General features: G+C 50.3%; 5 protein-coding genes across 5 annotated transcripts; 2 read left to right on the top strand and 3 right to left on the bottom strand.

Moving 5' to 3' along the window:
* Positions 1-177: 177 nt before the first annotated feature.
* BCR38DRAFT_445687 (P-loop containing nucleoside triphosphate hydrolase protein) lies at positions 178-2,476 on the bottom strand. The gene is made up of 3 exons (XM_040861036.1): positions 1,070-2,476; positions 797-1,006; positions 178-743 (listed from the first exon to the last, which is right to left on the bottom strand). The coding sequence occupies exons 1-3, from the start codon at positions 2,207-2,209 to the stop codon at positions 339-341; spliced, it is 1,755 nt and encodes a 584-aa protein (XP_040711821.1). The 5' UTR covers positions 2,210-2,476; the 3' UTR covers positions 178-338.
* A 3,944-nt stretch (positions 2,477-6,420) lies between these two features.
* BCR38DRAFT_352127 (uncharacterized protein) lies at positions 6,421-7,683 on the top strand (the record flags this gene model as incomplete). Its single annotated transcript, XM_040856689.1, has 2 exons — positions 6,421-7,101; positions 7,219-7,683. The coding sequence occupies 2 exons, from the start codon at positions 6,421-6,423 to the stop codon at positions 7,681-7,683; spliced, it is 1,146 nt and encodes a 381-aa protein (XP_040711822.1).
* Positions 7,684-8,201: 518 nt separating this feature from the next.
* BCR38DRAFT_376256 (mannose-6-phosphate receptor binding domain-containing protein) lies at positions 8,202-9,790 on the bottom strand. Its single transcript, XM_040857347.1, has 2 exons — positions 8,635-9,790; positions 8,202-8,542 (listed from the first exon to the last, which is right to left on the bottom strand). The coding sequence occupies exons 1-2, from the start codon at positions 9,535-9,537 to the stop codon at positions 8,384-8,386; spliced, it is 1,062 nt and encodes a 353-aa protein (XP_040711823.1). The 5' UTR covers positions 9,538-9,790; the 3' UTR covers positions 8,202-8,383.
* A 262-nt stretch (positions 9,791-10,052) lies between these two features.
* On the top strand, positions 10,053-12,072 carry BCR38DRAFT_399324 (delta(14)-sterol reductase like protein). Its single transcript, XM_040857711.1, has 3 exons — positions 10,053-10,251; positions 10,323-10,627; positions 10,688-12,072. The coding sequence occupies exons 1-3, from the start codon at positions 10,205-10,207 to the stop codon at positions 11,776-11,778; spliced, it is 1,443 nt and encodes a 480-aa protein (XP_040711824.1). The 5' UTR covers positions 10,053-10,204; the 3' UTR covers positions 11,779-12,072.
* A 489-nt stretch (positions 12,073-12,561) lies between these two features.
* Positions 12,562-14,184, bottom strand: BCR38DRAFT_445693 (uncharacterized protein). Its single transcript, XM_040861037.1, has one exon. It carries the CDS (start codon positions 13,939-13,941, stop codon positions 12,973-12,975), a length of 969 nt encoding a protein of 322 aa, XP_040711825.1. The 5' UTR covers positions 13,942-14,184; the 3' UTR covers positions 12,562-12,972.
* Positions 14,185-14,785: the final 601 nt, after the last annotated feature.

Genomic DNA, 14,785 nt, shown 5'->3' on the forward strand with positions numbered 1-14,785 from the left:
CGCTTCAGATAATCCAAAACCGGGAATTCGTGACATTTTTTCGTAACTTTGTGGTTTTGTGGTAGGAGAACATAGCCTCTGTGTAACCACGTGGTGAGGGTGGAGAGAACAACGTCGTCCTGGTTAGGTCAGTGCATAACGGGGGCTGAACGGGGTCAGATGGGATAAGAGTTATCTCCTTATTATACGGGAGGATTCATTGATGAACCCTCATGAATACGAAGTAGTGATGGATACGACAAATAGGGCAAGCATATTATATCGATGGTCAGGAATCGCCGTTGTTGGAAAATTGCCCTTGCTATCAATCCACGTGCGTATCTAACCTGAGCCAACTTCTACATCTGGACCTTCTGCTTTTCCTCCATTCCCTCCCTCAAAATAGCGATCTGTTTCTTGATCTCGGCCCACAAGACAAGCTTCTCAAGATCACCGTCAGCATCACCCCCTCCGAGGATACCAACCCATCCGTCGCCCAGATCCTCAGTCCAGCCGGCCTCGTCACTCTTCCCAGGCTTCTTCGACTTCTGCGCGATGGATAGCAGGGCAGCGACGAAGGCTTCCTGGATATATGCGAAGCTGAAGTCGTCCGTGGTCGCAGCAATAGCGTTGCAAAGCTCGTTTGGGAACTCGATATCCTTGTTATCGGACAGCTTGGACTGCCAGTATCGGCAGTACAGAATGCGCTCCTTGAGGTTCGGGTCGGGGAAGTAGTACTTTCGGTCGAATCTCGAAGGGCGTTTCTGCGTATCGTTAGCTTGGGGCTTCTTATGGGGTTATTTTCGGTAGGGCTTACGGAGATACCGGGATCAAGACGATCCAAGTGATTTGTACTTCCAACCATGAAGACGCCGTCGTTGTTCTTGAGCCCATCGACCTCGTTAAGGAAGTAGCTGCGGACGCTATCCGTGACGAGCGAGTCGAGGTCCTCGAAGACCAAGTAGCACGGGGCGAACTCCCTGGCCTTGGCAAAAATCTGTTGAGTTGAGTACTCGGGACCACTGAACTAATTGGGAGAAGGTTCAAATCAGCGCATGCTACAGGCACTTACAGCGGCGATGGCACCCACCGAGCTCAAGCTACGGACGTAGAGGGTCGGCACGGCTGGCTTGAGATTGTACAGCATGTGCATGGTCGCCTTGATGGAGATGGTCTTTCCGTTTCCCGGGGGGCCGTGGTAAATGATGCCGCGCTTCCAGGGCACCTTGAGGCGGGTGTAGGTCTCACGCGAGGTGAAGAAGGTCAGGTGGTCGTCGATAACAGCTTGCTTCATGGTCGGTTCCAGGATGACGTCGTCCCACGAGGCCTTCATGATGCTATTGAAGAGCTCGCCGCTCTTCTGCCAGTACCCACCGTCGAAGACGAGAATCTCCCCGTGCATGTCGGCACCCCATCGCCCGACCTCGAGAATTAGCAGCTGCGCCTTGTCCTTGGTGGGCGTTAGGATGTAGTAGTTGATCACCGAAGGGTAGTTCTGGGAGCCGTCGCGTCCGTCGACGAGGTAGATGATGAATTCCAGGCCACGCCACTTGTAAAGATACTTCTCGAAGAAGGGACGTTCCGCAATTCCGCCCTGGGCTCCGTCCAATCGTCGGGCTGGGGCGACGTAAAGGTCCCAGGACAGCGACTCGGGGTTCTTCCCACTGGATTCTCCAATGGTTTCGAAAGAGGCCAAGCCGGCCTGGGCATAAGCGATCAAATTGCAGGTCCGGGCCGGGGTGATGACAAGCTCGAGGTTGGGATATTGCTGTTTGAGCGACTTGGCCATGACGGTGTCCGTGTTGACGCGTTTGGCGCTGGAGTGAGAGAAGAAATCTCGCGCCGTACTGTCTTCTTTCGGGTGTTCAGCCGCCTGGGCCATGAAGGTTGCCTTTGCCCGCTCCCAGTCTTGCAGGCTCTCTCCGAACCGGTCGGCATCAGAGGTGTGTTCCCGCCCCGGCCGCTTTGCCCATGCCTTCAGGGTTTGTTCCTGCTGCTCTTGCCACAACTTCAACTGGGCTAGGGTGTCAGGGGCGAGGCCACTGTTTTGTATGCAAGCGTCCATGTCCTCCAAGTGCTGCTCAGCCAGCTGCCCCAGTCCAGGGCGGCCATCGGATTTCCCCGAGGCATCCTTGTTATCTTTATTGGTTCGAGCTGCCATGCTTCTCGTCTTTTCCGAGAACGGGACAAATGAAGTAGAAGGCTTCAAAAAGCCTGGTATAAGGTACATAAGGTGGTTGCCTAAACACCCACGGTAGACATGCACAGCTGGTGTTCGTGATCACTGATGAAGTGCGGGGGACCTAACTGCGCCACCCATCCTACCGATGGAAACCCAGCAATGTTCCCCGACAATCAGTGAAGCGAGGCGTCTGTGGAGTTGAATGCTGGAATTGTATGGATGTATCTTGAGCTCGGTTCAATTATGACGTGTTGCGGTTGGCCCGTGGAGGATTTAGCCTTGGGCGTCGGCGGTTGGTGTCTCGGCGACGGAGGCTTGGTGCATTTTGTGGATTGAGGTACAGCGCATCCCTGGCGCTACTGACCATGCCCGGAGCCTAGTTAGATGCCAAGCTATTCCCACGCAGCCGGCCGTCTATGCATAAAGTCTATTTTTGCCTGGTTTTGAACAGGCATGTTTATTCACAGAGCTGGAAAAGAGGGCCTCTAGGAAAGGACTACTCGTAAATGCAACAGGGCATACATCGATGGCTGCTACTCGATGCTTTTTAAGTCTAGTCATGCAAAGTTGCTCGGGGCCAAATTAGTAAGTGAACATAGAATGGATATACCAAGTGTGGTGGCACCGAGTTTCGTTACAATTATCCAATGCAATGTTGCCACAAATTAAATAGTTGAACAGAAAATGTATAGGATTGTGGTCTCAATATCTCTCTCTACCAGACAACTTAAGTGACTGTCATGCCTATGTGGAGCTGGTGTTATTAAGCAGTATCACTGGAACATCATTGAAACGATCCCTTGGTTATGATAGTGTTGCCAAACTAAACCATGACCATCTCCTTGCCTTTTACCAAAGGAAATCCTCCTCTCGCAGAACTTGATCGTCCTTCCAGACCAGGATGATGCAAATTGCCACAAATCCGTTGGTTTCGCCAAGACCAGCCACCAATCACTCTTTGATGGCATGTACGAGTGAGTACAGGTTAGGTAGAGTGAATCGAGGGTTAGCCATTCATCCAGTAGCATCATCGCATTAACTGACGTGTTAAACTGACAGCGGGACTGTGCCTCTCTGTCTGGAACCATTGTTGTTGCCCCCGCCTGGAACATCTTCCGTGGTCATTGCCAGATCGATATCCTACCACTTGACCCGAAGCATTGATACTTCAATACGCCGGGATAACTCACAAAGGCTTGAATGGCTTCGTGATATCCAAACCACAACAAGCTCAGACACCCCATGTGTGTCAGCCCTCAAAACTTAGAACTTCGCGGTCTGCTGTGAGTGATGAAAAGACACCGTCCTTGGTCAGCATGAAGACGCTGTCGGTATCAATCTTGGGGTTTGAAAAATCCGGCTAAGAGTTTGCTGGTGCGGATCTTAGCCGTCAAACGTTGGCTTGCATTTTACGGCGAGAGGTTGATCATTGGTTTGTTAGGAATTTTCAATCATGGTGAGTTAGCTGATGATTTGGGGCGGGTGAACTTTTCAGTGACTGTGGGGATGCAAAGATGGTTGGTGGTACAACAGTCTAGAAGGAGCACCACGAGAAGCTTGATTATAGCCTTCAGTTTCTGACTTCATACAAAACATGTGGTTTTCTTGCTGAGACGCGGCCAAGCTTGGATATGAGAAGTTGTATATAAAAAGGGCATATAGCGACGCAATCTTACCCGACTGTCGCTTCTCACTCGTTGAGTATTTTTGCAGTAAGTCTAAATGAAGAAACTGATCGACTAACCACACTGCTGCTTGGACTACTATTTCTGCTTCCCCCAAACTATGCAGCCAACCCTAAGTTAGTGGGCACAAATTCTGCGCGCGAGTATAGTATAGAAGCCCTATCAAGCTGCCTATGAGCTTACTATGTGTTTGTGCTATCTATTTGGCACATATTGACATCCTGTTTGTCAAATAGTTTGGCCCATTTCAATTTTATCCTCCCCGCTCAGCGTCACAGGATACTCCTTCCTGCTTGATGAATGCCACACAACAGAGCTTATATTGGGACATGTTAGCTTACACACCTCCACAAACATCCAAAGCACTCTCACTAGGTCCTCCATTTCTGTGTGGTCTTATTCGGGGGTTTCGCCCTCCGAACACCATGCTTCCCGAGCGTGAGTGAGCGCAGCGATTGCGGTCAGATTTCCTCCAGGTAGGTCATCGTCATGTTTGTCGGGAGGCTACGAGCATGAATATTTATACGTACAGATACTCGAGGACTGAGAAGACGGCTAAGCGGTGAAGCCGCCTGTGTCGTCGGAAGCCGAATTGTAGCATGTATCTAGGCCCGGGGAGCCTCCAATGTTGAGCTTGAAGCTGATAAGCTTGTGGGCGGCATGGAGGGAGAATGTCTGATTAGCTAATCCTCCTCTTCTTTTAATAACACTGTCCAGTTCTATTTGCGAAAAAATTTGCCAGATGCTGATCTTCTTTATGGCTGGATACGTCAGAAGCTGAAGGAAATCGGATTGCCCAGGAAGCTTAGACAGAAGTCTGTGCATGCCTAACTTGCTTCATAGTTATGTGGGTAAATTTCTTGCGGCCCAGGATCTCAGAATCCATTAGGCTGAAGGTAAAGCTCCCAGAGTTTCTGCAAAGGGGCCGATACATTGGTTAGGAACCGACTTCGTTGCAGGATTTCGCTGAGAACCATCTATCTTTCTTCTGGTCGGGCGAACAGAGTCATGGCTTCCCTAGATATGCATATGTCGGGTTCTTAGACTCTAATGATTCAGATTTAATCGGTACCAAGTTTGTGATGAGACATAACAAGGTACCAAGAATATTTCCTCCTGAGACGGATACCCAAAGACCAACGTCTCCAGCAGAGTCTGCTATGTAAGAGCAAGTTATGATTTCCGAGTTTCTGTTTAGCACAGCGTAGCGGACGCCATGTTAGGACTTTGCACATAAAGAGGTCGTATTTTTGCTATGATCTTTATGCTGGAAAAGGTCAGACAAACTTTTGAACCATCGAACTTATCTCCACAATCTCGGGCAGCTGTTAGGCAACCTTGGTGGGATTTGCCAAGACCACCAAGGTTACCACGTGACTTAGCCCTTCGGGACTAATTCCAATCCTCGTGCTCCATAGGACTAGATAGAATGTCATGCTTTTACAACCTCACAAATCTTTGACCACCTTTGCGTGTAACAGCAGCGTCCGGAAGAACAGGAGATGGTAGCGAGGCTCGTAACCAAGCCCCTCGCGTATGAACACGACAGTTTCTTACAAGATGGGAATGACCACATTCCAAAACCTGCGGGAAGTCTTGCCGAAAACTTATCAAAGTCCTGCGTCTGTGCTGGAGGATAGAAATGACAATGGAAACCCTATTGGAATTACTGCAAGCTATAACAGAGCATTAACTGAATGTGTTTCTGTCCTTCCAAGTCCAAAGATTCATTTCCCAGTGTTAGTATCACTCTTGATTATGACTTCGTCAGAAGTACCGAAGGAATTGGGTATATATAAGGCAAGAGCTGGGCTTGTCCTAATTAAAGAAAGCTTATTGATAAGTGCCAAGGCTTTTATATATTGTTATGTCATGTCTCATACTGAGCAATTACTTGTGATGAGACTGTTCTTTGTTTGTTCGTTGTTGGTTGGGGTCAGTTCGTCTGTCAGTAAATCTCCTTTGTTCAGTGCGGCATCCATGCTCCGACCAACACTACCCAGATATTTCCAAGTCCTTTGTTTCTACACATTTAGAAATTCTGCACAGCAGTGATATTCATAGAACAAACCGAGCTGGATTTTTCCCAAAACCTGAGAGGACACCTTTGTCAAATCGCGATGTGTCCCCATGACCCAGCGTGGATATTCTATCCTTTATCCTCTACCTGAGAAGAATCATGTGGCAAGTCGAGCTATGTTTCTCATGACCAGACATAATGACGAGAGCTTTTTTCAGATATGGTTTACTTTCTATATAGACTGATAGTTACCTACTTTTATGACCATCTTGTCCTAAATTCCGCATAAATATCTTCTTCCGCCTTCATCTTACACCTTTTAGACAGTGTACCTCTATTTGATTTAAGGAATTCAAATTTATTGGCCTGCTGAAATGCCTCGCTTCGCCTTTTTACTTCTGGTTGCCACTTCAGCCCTCCTTACTCAGTCCCTCGTCAGCCCACTGAGGTCTCACACTCGCGAGGCGCCAGTATGCGAAAGAAACCTGCTGGAAGACGTCCCAATGTCGCTTAAACCCAGAGGCAATCCGAACCTCAAGTTCAATATTGTAAATATGGCAAGCTTCGACGTCAAAGCTTATATCACGGGAGCAAAATGCTTGGAGCCCGGCGGCCCGGTTTGTCACCCCGGAGACGCAGTCTTCGTAGGGACCGATGGCCAGTTTTATAATCCACAGACTGAGTCCCCGATTGCCGCACCAGTCAAAAACACCAATATTGAGTTTCATGTCGACAAACGTGGGGGGACTGAGAATATAGTTCTGCCTGCTTACTTAAAGTCAGCTCGTATATGGCTCGTGGCCGACGGCGAGAGCCTAGTGTTCAGTGCACACGTTGACGGCGGCAATCTTTTCATGGACATGCCCTCAGCCACGACGGATGCGACGGATCCCAACCATAACAGACGGTTTAGTTTCGTCGAGTTTGACAGTAATCCCGATGAGCTTTACGCCAATCTATCGTTCGTGGACTGGGTCAGCTTGGTTCTCGGGATATCCCTAAAGACGAAGAACGGGACGGAGCCTCAGACTATCCCGGGTCTCATGAAAGACTCTGTGGACAACATCTGCAAAGCTGTTCAAGAGCTTGGAGGCGCTTGGGCAGGTTTGTGCATCAAACGAGCAGAAGACCAACAAACACTGCGCATCCTCTCGCCGAATCTGAACAACAGTCTTCACCAAGACTTCATACCCGACTATTACGATAAATACGTCAACGCCGTTTGGGAAAGATATGTTGGCCCTGAAGACGACAAGGTGAGTACTCGGGATAAGCTCATCCCATGTCTAGGACTCCAAATGTCCTTTATTAAATGCGACGGCTAACTGCTATATACCACCCAGAAACTCAAGATCAACACCCAGGACGACGGAAACTGCCATAAAGTTGACAAAGGCCATGAAGTCAAGTGCCAGGTAGACGTCGGCACACAAAATTTAACCTGCGACGCTGGGACCCCAAACCAGTACCTCAAGCCCACAACAGCTGATATCTGGGGCTGTGACTCGGGGCCCTTCAAGATCGATGGGAATGATGAGATCTCCAAAGAGATCGTCAGCCGTATAAGTGCTTCTTTCGTTCGGAGCACTCTGCTGCTAGACGGAGGCGACATCCAACCCTCAGTTGGCATGGCCAAGTACTACAATCCCGGTGGGGATTACCCGACCAACCAATACTCCAGGATCGTCCACGAGCATCTGATAAATGGAATGGGTTACGCATTTGCGTACGATGATGTTAACCCCGTCGGCGAGAACGCGGCTGGCGTCTTGAAGTCACCGGACGCTGACACTCTTACGGTGTATGTTGGGGAATAATGGCTGTATAGAAATATCGAGTTTGGGGGAATACTTTTAGCTGGAGGACATGGGGGTGAGTAAGTCTGGAGTAGTTGCTTGTCGTGAGGATAAATACTGCGTATATAATATATTTTCTTCTGGGATACGGGGCACAAAAGGCGGTAGCGGCATCGTAGATTGATGTCGATAAGTTCGGGATTCAACCCCTTTGAAGTGATGTGTTGGGAAACACATCAGGGCTTTACTACGGCAGTGCTAGACGATCTGGGATAACAACTCAGACCAGAAATGAAAACACAGAAACACTGAAGCACGTTGTAGATGGCCGCAGATTCCAAACTGGGCGGTCTTATGATGTTGTTAGATCTATGTCAGTATGGCGAGACCACGCCTATGAGATGTGAAAGCCACCGCGGCTAATTTCGAAGAAGTGTTCCTGAATTATTCTGTAGAAGCGCGACATATATGTCCACAAATAAAACGTCCACACATGGGCATGATTCGAGCTGCATTCACATGTTCCGAATCTTTGAACTGTTCAAATAAAACCTGGTATTTCATAACACTATATCAGTGTAGATATTGAAACCCATTGGGATCCTAGGCGCCATTTCCCCCAGGATAATCCGATGCTTAGCATCGACGAGTTCCCCGTCCCAAGTCTGTCTTAATATACACATACACATACACCCCAGCCCGCCGGTGCCGTTTCCGGTCCTCAATCATCCCACTCCTCATCCAACTGATCAATCAGCCTATTCTCTGCCTCCCGATCCCGACTCCTGCGCGTTGCCGACGACGAGCCCGAGATATAACGGTAGCCCCTACGACTGGGCAAGAACCTCGCACAAGACGACGTCGTCATCACAAATACATCCTATACCCATCATGTCACGGTCAGTCTCTGATCCTCTAAAGTCTCCACGACATCGCCGCCGTGCCAGCGGAGCGCCAGCGGGCCAGACTTACAGAGACAAAGCTCCAGATCCCAGCCCAGAGGGAGTAATTGGGCAACTGGCGCCACCCGCGCGCATTAGCTACGGCGCGCTGGTAGAATATACCCCCGCCTAGGTACACGAGCACGGCGATGATGAAGATGATGACGAATACCGAGCCCGGGCCCACGCTGCCGGGTTTGTGGGGCTCGACGCCGGCGCAGGCGTTGGGCGAGCGGACTTCGAAGAAATAGGCGCATTCGTCGGGGTCCGTGCCAACGAAGGATATAGCTGCGCCCGAGGCGATGGGGTCCTGGTTACACAGGAATGAAATGGTGGCAGACTTCCGCCGATGCGAACTCGTTTCTTCGGCTGTGTTGATGTCCTCGGACTTGGTTGCCGATGCGTTTTCGTCCTCGTCTCCGTAGTAGGGCTTGTACGACGCCCCCGTATGAACATTGCTCTTTTCCACGAGTGTTGCATCCCTCTTCTCACTTACTGGGCCACATGGCGACCCTCCCTTGTATTGCAACACCAGTTTCCTGCCCCGCGGCGTCAGGACGCTCGACTGCGAACCCAGACTGTACACATCCCCCTTAGAGACATAATACGCGCTGATGTTCTGCCATGCGCCTTTATCGACGCCTCTCACGTTGTCTATCGGTTCGACCACCGCCCCGCAGATGTTCAGCGTAAAGTTGGAGGCGTAATCGTACCCTCGGGCATGGTAATCGACCGTCGGTGCATTTTTGGATGCCTTGGAGCCATCGGCCGGTGCCTTGACGGCGATGTCTGGCCGCAGGTCAAAGAACGAGCCTGCAGGCGAGGTTGCCGTGCATGCTGTGGAGGTAGTCGTCTTGTCGGACTCGGCGAAGGAGGTGCCAGCGAGGGTGAGCAAGCAGAGGAATACTGCTTGCTGAGACCACGGTAGGCGCATTGTTCCGGGTCGACTAGGGAGTAGGCGAAAACTTGGGAGAGGATTATTGCGGTTAACGGCGGTCGTGGCGCGGGATGATCGGAGAAAAGGCTCTCATAAATAATCTGCTGTTAATAAGTACAGTATGGTCAATGGCTGTTGAAAAACCACCTTCAGATATCTATCGTTTTCAACGGACAGTCAACTTTTCGTATTAACAGCTGGCAATTGGCCTTCTCGGGTGCGAAGACCCCTGAGATACGTCAGCTAGCCCCCACGTTTAAACAAAGTAACAAAGTGATTGGACGATTTTGGACGAGCTGCGACGGAGGCAGCCGCCCAACGGCGATGGTGATGTTCCGACGCTTGCTCCTTCCGGTTAGCCTAATAGCTCTGGCCAGCGAGTTAGCCCAGTCTTTTCCTCTTTGGGACAATGAAATATATGGAAAATCGGGCCACGGTGGGAACCAAACTTTCCAGCAGGTTGAGCCCATGTCTATGAGCTCATTGGCTAGCTCTGACTTGAGACGGAAGAAATTTGGGAATACAAGGGTCGTTCGACGACGTCAACACCTTCTTGAGTCAGGCGCAGACAACCACCAGGACGTATATATGAAGCGCAATTTGTTGTACATTCAGTAAAAGGTCGTTAAAGCTATACAGGAGCCCCTTTTGCAATAGCGTCAATATGGCACCTCAAACGCAGCCTGCGCATGGCTATGAGTTTGGTGGCCCGTAAGCATTTAGTCTCTTCGCGTCGAATTCCATGTCGAGTAGGACAGTGACTGACAGACGCATACTTCCAGGATCGGAGCCGCCGGAATCACATTTGGTCTTCCGATCCTGCTGTACGTATTTACATTCGCTTGCAACGACGTCTCCGGCTGCCCTGCGCCCTCGCTTTTGAGCCCCAAAACGTTGTCGCTAGCGAACTTGAAAGCCGAAGTAGGATGGCCGACGGACGGCATCTGGGGACTGGCAAGCTGGGAGGCGACAGGGTGGACACTCGCGTACTACGTGTTCTCCGCCTTATTATACCGCATCCTCCCGGCAACTGAGATCGAAGGAACGGAGCTGTCGGCAGGAGGGAAATTGCAGTACAGGTTCAATGGTATGGACAGAAAACCCAAACCACCGTTCTTTCCTTTCCTAATCCAACGTGTCTATGTAGCCTTCTCATCGACCATGTTCTCCCTCGTAGCATGCATCGCCGGCACGATTGCTCAAGGCGCCGAGTTCCCCGTCTGGACTTTCATGGCCGACAACTACCTCCAGATCCTGACGGCAAATATCCTCATCGCTTACGCCATCGCTATATATGTCTACGTGAACAGTTTCTCAGTCAAGGTAGGCAATAATGAAAAGCGCGAGCTCGCCGCTGGTGGACACACGGGCAATCTAATTTACGACTTCTACATTGGACGAGAACTGAACCCCCGCTGCACGTTGCCCCTGATCGGCGAGATCGATATCAAGGAGTGGTGTGAGCTGCGCCCCGGTATGCTAGGCTGGATTTTGTTCAACTGCGCCTTCGTCGCGAAGCAATACCGCACCTTCGGCTTCGTAACCGACAGCATCGTCTTTATTACCATCGTACAAGCCATATACGTGCTCGACGGTCAGTTTATGGAGCCCGCCATCTTGACGACAATGGACATCACCACGGACGGCTTCGGCTTCATGCTAGCTTTTGGTGATTTGGCGTGGTTGCCCTTCATCTACTCGCAGCAGACACGCTATCTGTCCGTACACCCTGTCTCGATGGGCTGGTTCGGCACTCTGAGCGTGATGGCCGTCTTGCTCGCCGGTTTCTCTGTCTTCCGTCTCAGCAACAGCCAGAAGAACACCTTCCGCACCAACCCCAATGACCCTAGTGTTGCGCACCTTTCATACATTGAGACGAAGACTGGCTCACGCCTCATTACATCCGGCTGGTGGGGAATTGCTAGGCACATCAACTACTTTGGTGACTGGCTACAATCCTGGCCTTACTCCCTGCCTACTGGTCTTTCGGGTTACATGATTCTTTCCGCTGGAAGCAATGTGCCAGGTGCCATCAAGGCATTGGATGGCAGGGAGATTGTACAGGGTGCTGCCAAGGGGTGGGGCATGGCGTTCACATACTTCTATATCCTCTACTTCGCTGTGCTGTTAGTCCATCGCGACGGAAGAGATGATGAGAAGTGCCAAAGGAAGTACGGTGCTGATTGGGAGAAGTACAAGAAGATTGTTAAATACAGGATTATTCCAGGTATTTACTAGGTCGTGGTGGTGAGTAGGGGATTGTGTCCGAGCATTTATTGTGTTTACTTGCTCGGAATGTACTATTTAATAACGTGTACGCATGTTAGCACGCAATGATACATGTATATGTTTTTGGTTCGGGGAATATTTGTTGGACCGCACCAGCCCTTCTTCTAGCTCATTCGTGCTCTTTCGTGCTCGACGGCTGATATACTGTATACAAGGCCCTTATGGCCACTTTCACTCCTTTGGCCATGGGGAGGCCAAAGACACATGCAATTCTATGCTTTATTATAGCTTGCAAAAAGCCCGATAAGATACCTGCCGCACTGCTAAGAAGCTCAGGTAGCAAAAGGTGAGGGAGGCTGCGACGCTACTAACTCCCCCTTAAACTCAATTGTCCAAAGAATGAGCACGTCCTTTACAGAAATCGGTGTTAGATAGTCAGTCACTACTTGTGGAAAAGGGCATTCTACTTGTCCAGCTCTGGGTATGGAGTAATTGCGTTTTTGTTGGAAAAGAAAGAAGGTGGCCCAAAGTTATTATCAAAAGACACACTAAAAGAGACCACCTGCATATCTACAACTGACAGTTAGTAAGTCAAGATCCATTGAAACAGTTGTGGTGTTTTAGTTCTTTAGTAGAGCAACTGTAAAAACCTCCTGATGTATGGACTCCCCGCCAGTATTGTTACTGACCCTGATTTGCCCAAAAGAAAATATGCAAGCCTCACCTTCTTAACGATGAAGAACCTATGCTGCAATACCTCTTGGACCATCCGAACCCAGTTTTAGAGCACGCCTCAGGACCCGCCTTGCAGCAACCCACTGGGGTGATATTCAAATCTTCCCGCCGAGAAGGGGTTAGCTTGCTTGAAGATCGAGCAGTGGAGACCATATGCAACACAAAGTTGATGCAGAGAGAAGACCAGGCGGTCATGAGGAAAGAAACGATAGGAGGAGAGAGAGCACTATAACGCATGGTCGAATGAACCAGCATCCTCGAAACTATCTTCAAGATTGAGATGTTAAACCAGTACCGAGCAGCGAAACAGGAATTGCCTGCTGCTGCGAGAAACATCATCTCTGAAAGAAAGAACGAAGACATATGAGGAGTCGTAAATGATTGGTCCTATCGAATACACCCCTATTAGTCTGAAGATACCGCCGTCGCTCTGGTGAAAAGCTAGCTTCATCCCCATTCCTTACAACTTCAGCCCTCGCCGCCACTAGTTCTGGATTCTAGGGTACGAAGGCACACCGTCTCCGTAGGCTGTCTTCGGGATACAGTTCGCTGAAAAAAGTCGTCTGAGGTGTATAGAGCCATCTCTCGACGTGTCGACCATCGCAGCAATGATTCCCTGGTAAGACTTGATGTCGTAAACCGGATGCTCCGGGAATAAAGTGTCAGGAGACTCCAGAGGTGCCCAGTTGATGTGCGTTCGTACCTCGCTTTCACAAAACTCGCAAGACCGATCAGTCGATCGGCAAGATGATCGTAGTTGATGCTAGCGATATCCAAGTTCGTGGCAAGCTGCCCTTCTGCTATGTCCACCACGTCTGGATCCAGCCATAGATTCCAGATCTGATCATCTTCCCGGTCCTGTAATGCGAACATGCTCCCGATCGGAAGCTTGCCTGTGGCCATGATGAAACCCTTACGGCCAAGACACATCAACCCCGCTAAAGTTCTGTATGGGGGTTGGCCGGGCTCAAAGGTAAAGGCGTGCACACATTTCCCAGGTGGGAAAACAGCGTCTGTGGGGCCGAGAAGAGCCCCGGCCTTTGCAGGCGTGGTCAGTTGCGCAAGAAAGATGAGGGGATCTGGTCCATCTGCGACCACAGCCTCCATTCTCATTTCCGGTGGAGTGCGCGCCGTATCAGCTGCGTTCAGAATGAAGAGGTTAGCTATGTTAACTTCGTCTGTGTTGTACAATAAATTGACATCCCATAGTTGGGTATTGTAGTCGGAAAATACGAAACACATATGCATTGGGTTAGAGCCGCTTCTTGTAACGTCCATAAACGACCATTCCACCAACAACGATAGATTCACAACATGATCTCCCCAAGTCTCATGGTCCGGACCCTGATGGCGCAAACCCAGGAGTCGAGTACCAAAACATGGGTGGCCCCTTGTACGTGTCTGCCATCTTACTCCGAGCCAACTGCTGGTCCTCATCGTCTCCGGCGACGTCAGAGGGGACGCAGATCTTATTTAACCGTGATAAAGTGGAGGGCTCTCTTTTATAGAGATCTTGTCGTCTGGTCGTCCGCTTATTCCTCACCAAAATTGTGGGCAAATCGCAGCCCACCGTTCATTGTTGTTCTTATGACTATCGTTACTTGCCGTAAGCTCTGGCTAATCTACAGTGGCTACACTGGGTGGTCCGTGCGGGGCCGAACACTGCCATTTCTGCCCACACGCCCTCAAATGGCCATGTGAGGCTCGGGAACGTCAATCCAAGCCTATTGAGAGCATGTTGCCGAAAACTAATGTACTATTTCTGCCGTTCGTGACCGCCTGCACCATCCAGCCTTCTCGATCTCACTGTCGCTCCTACCAGTCTTTCCTCGTGTTAGTTGCTAGGAACTAGACCGAGCAATTCGATGAATCGCTGGTGTTTCGCCTTGTCGAGCGGCTTCGTTAGCCCATCTGCAGCGTTGTCTTCACTGGCTACATGCCTGACAGCGACGTTGCCGGCGTTGACTTCCTGTGTAACGTAGTGGTATGCCACGCGAATGTGACGCTTTTCCTTCGTCATGGACGAATCGTTCGACCACTTGATCGCGCCCGTGTTATCCTCTAGTAAGACGATCGGTCCTTCTGGCATGTAGCCTAACTCTGTGAGAAAGTTTCGAATCCATGCTGCGTCCGCTGTGGCCATGCTCAATGCCACGAACTCTGCCTCGGTTGTTCCTCGCGCCACTACTGTCTGCAACTTCGATAGCCAGCTGATCGGACCGCCAGCCATGAAGAAAACGTAACCAGAGGTCGACTTTGCTCCATCCTTGCCGGCGTAACT

Source organism: Pseudomassariella vexata (genome assembly GCF_002105095.1).
Source record: "Pseudomassariella vexata strain CBS 129021 chromosome Unknown BCR38scaffold_14, whole genome shotgun sequence".
NCBI lineage: Eukaryota > Fungi > Ascomycota > Sordariomycetes > Amphisphaeriales > Pseudomassariaceae > Pseudomassariella > Pseudomassariella vexata.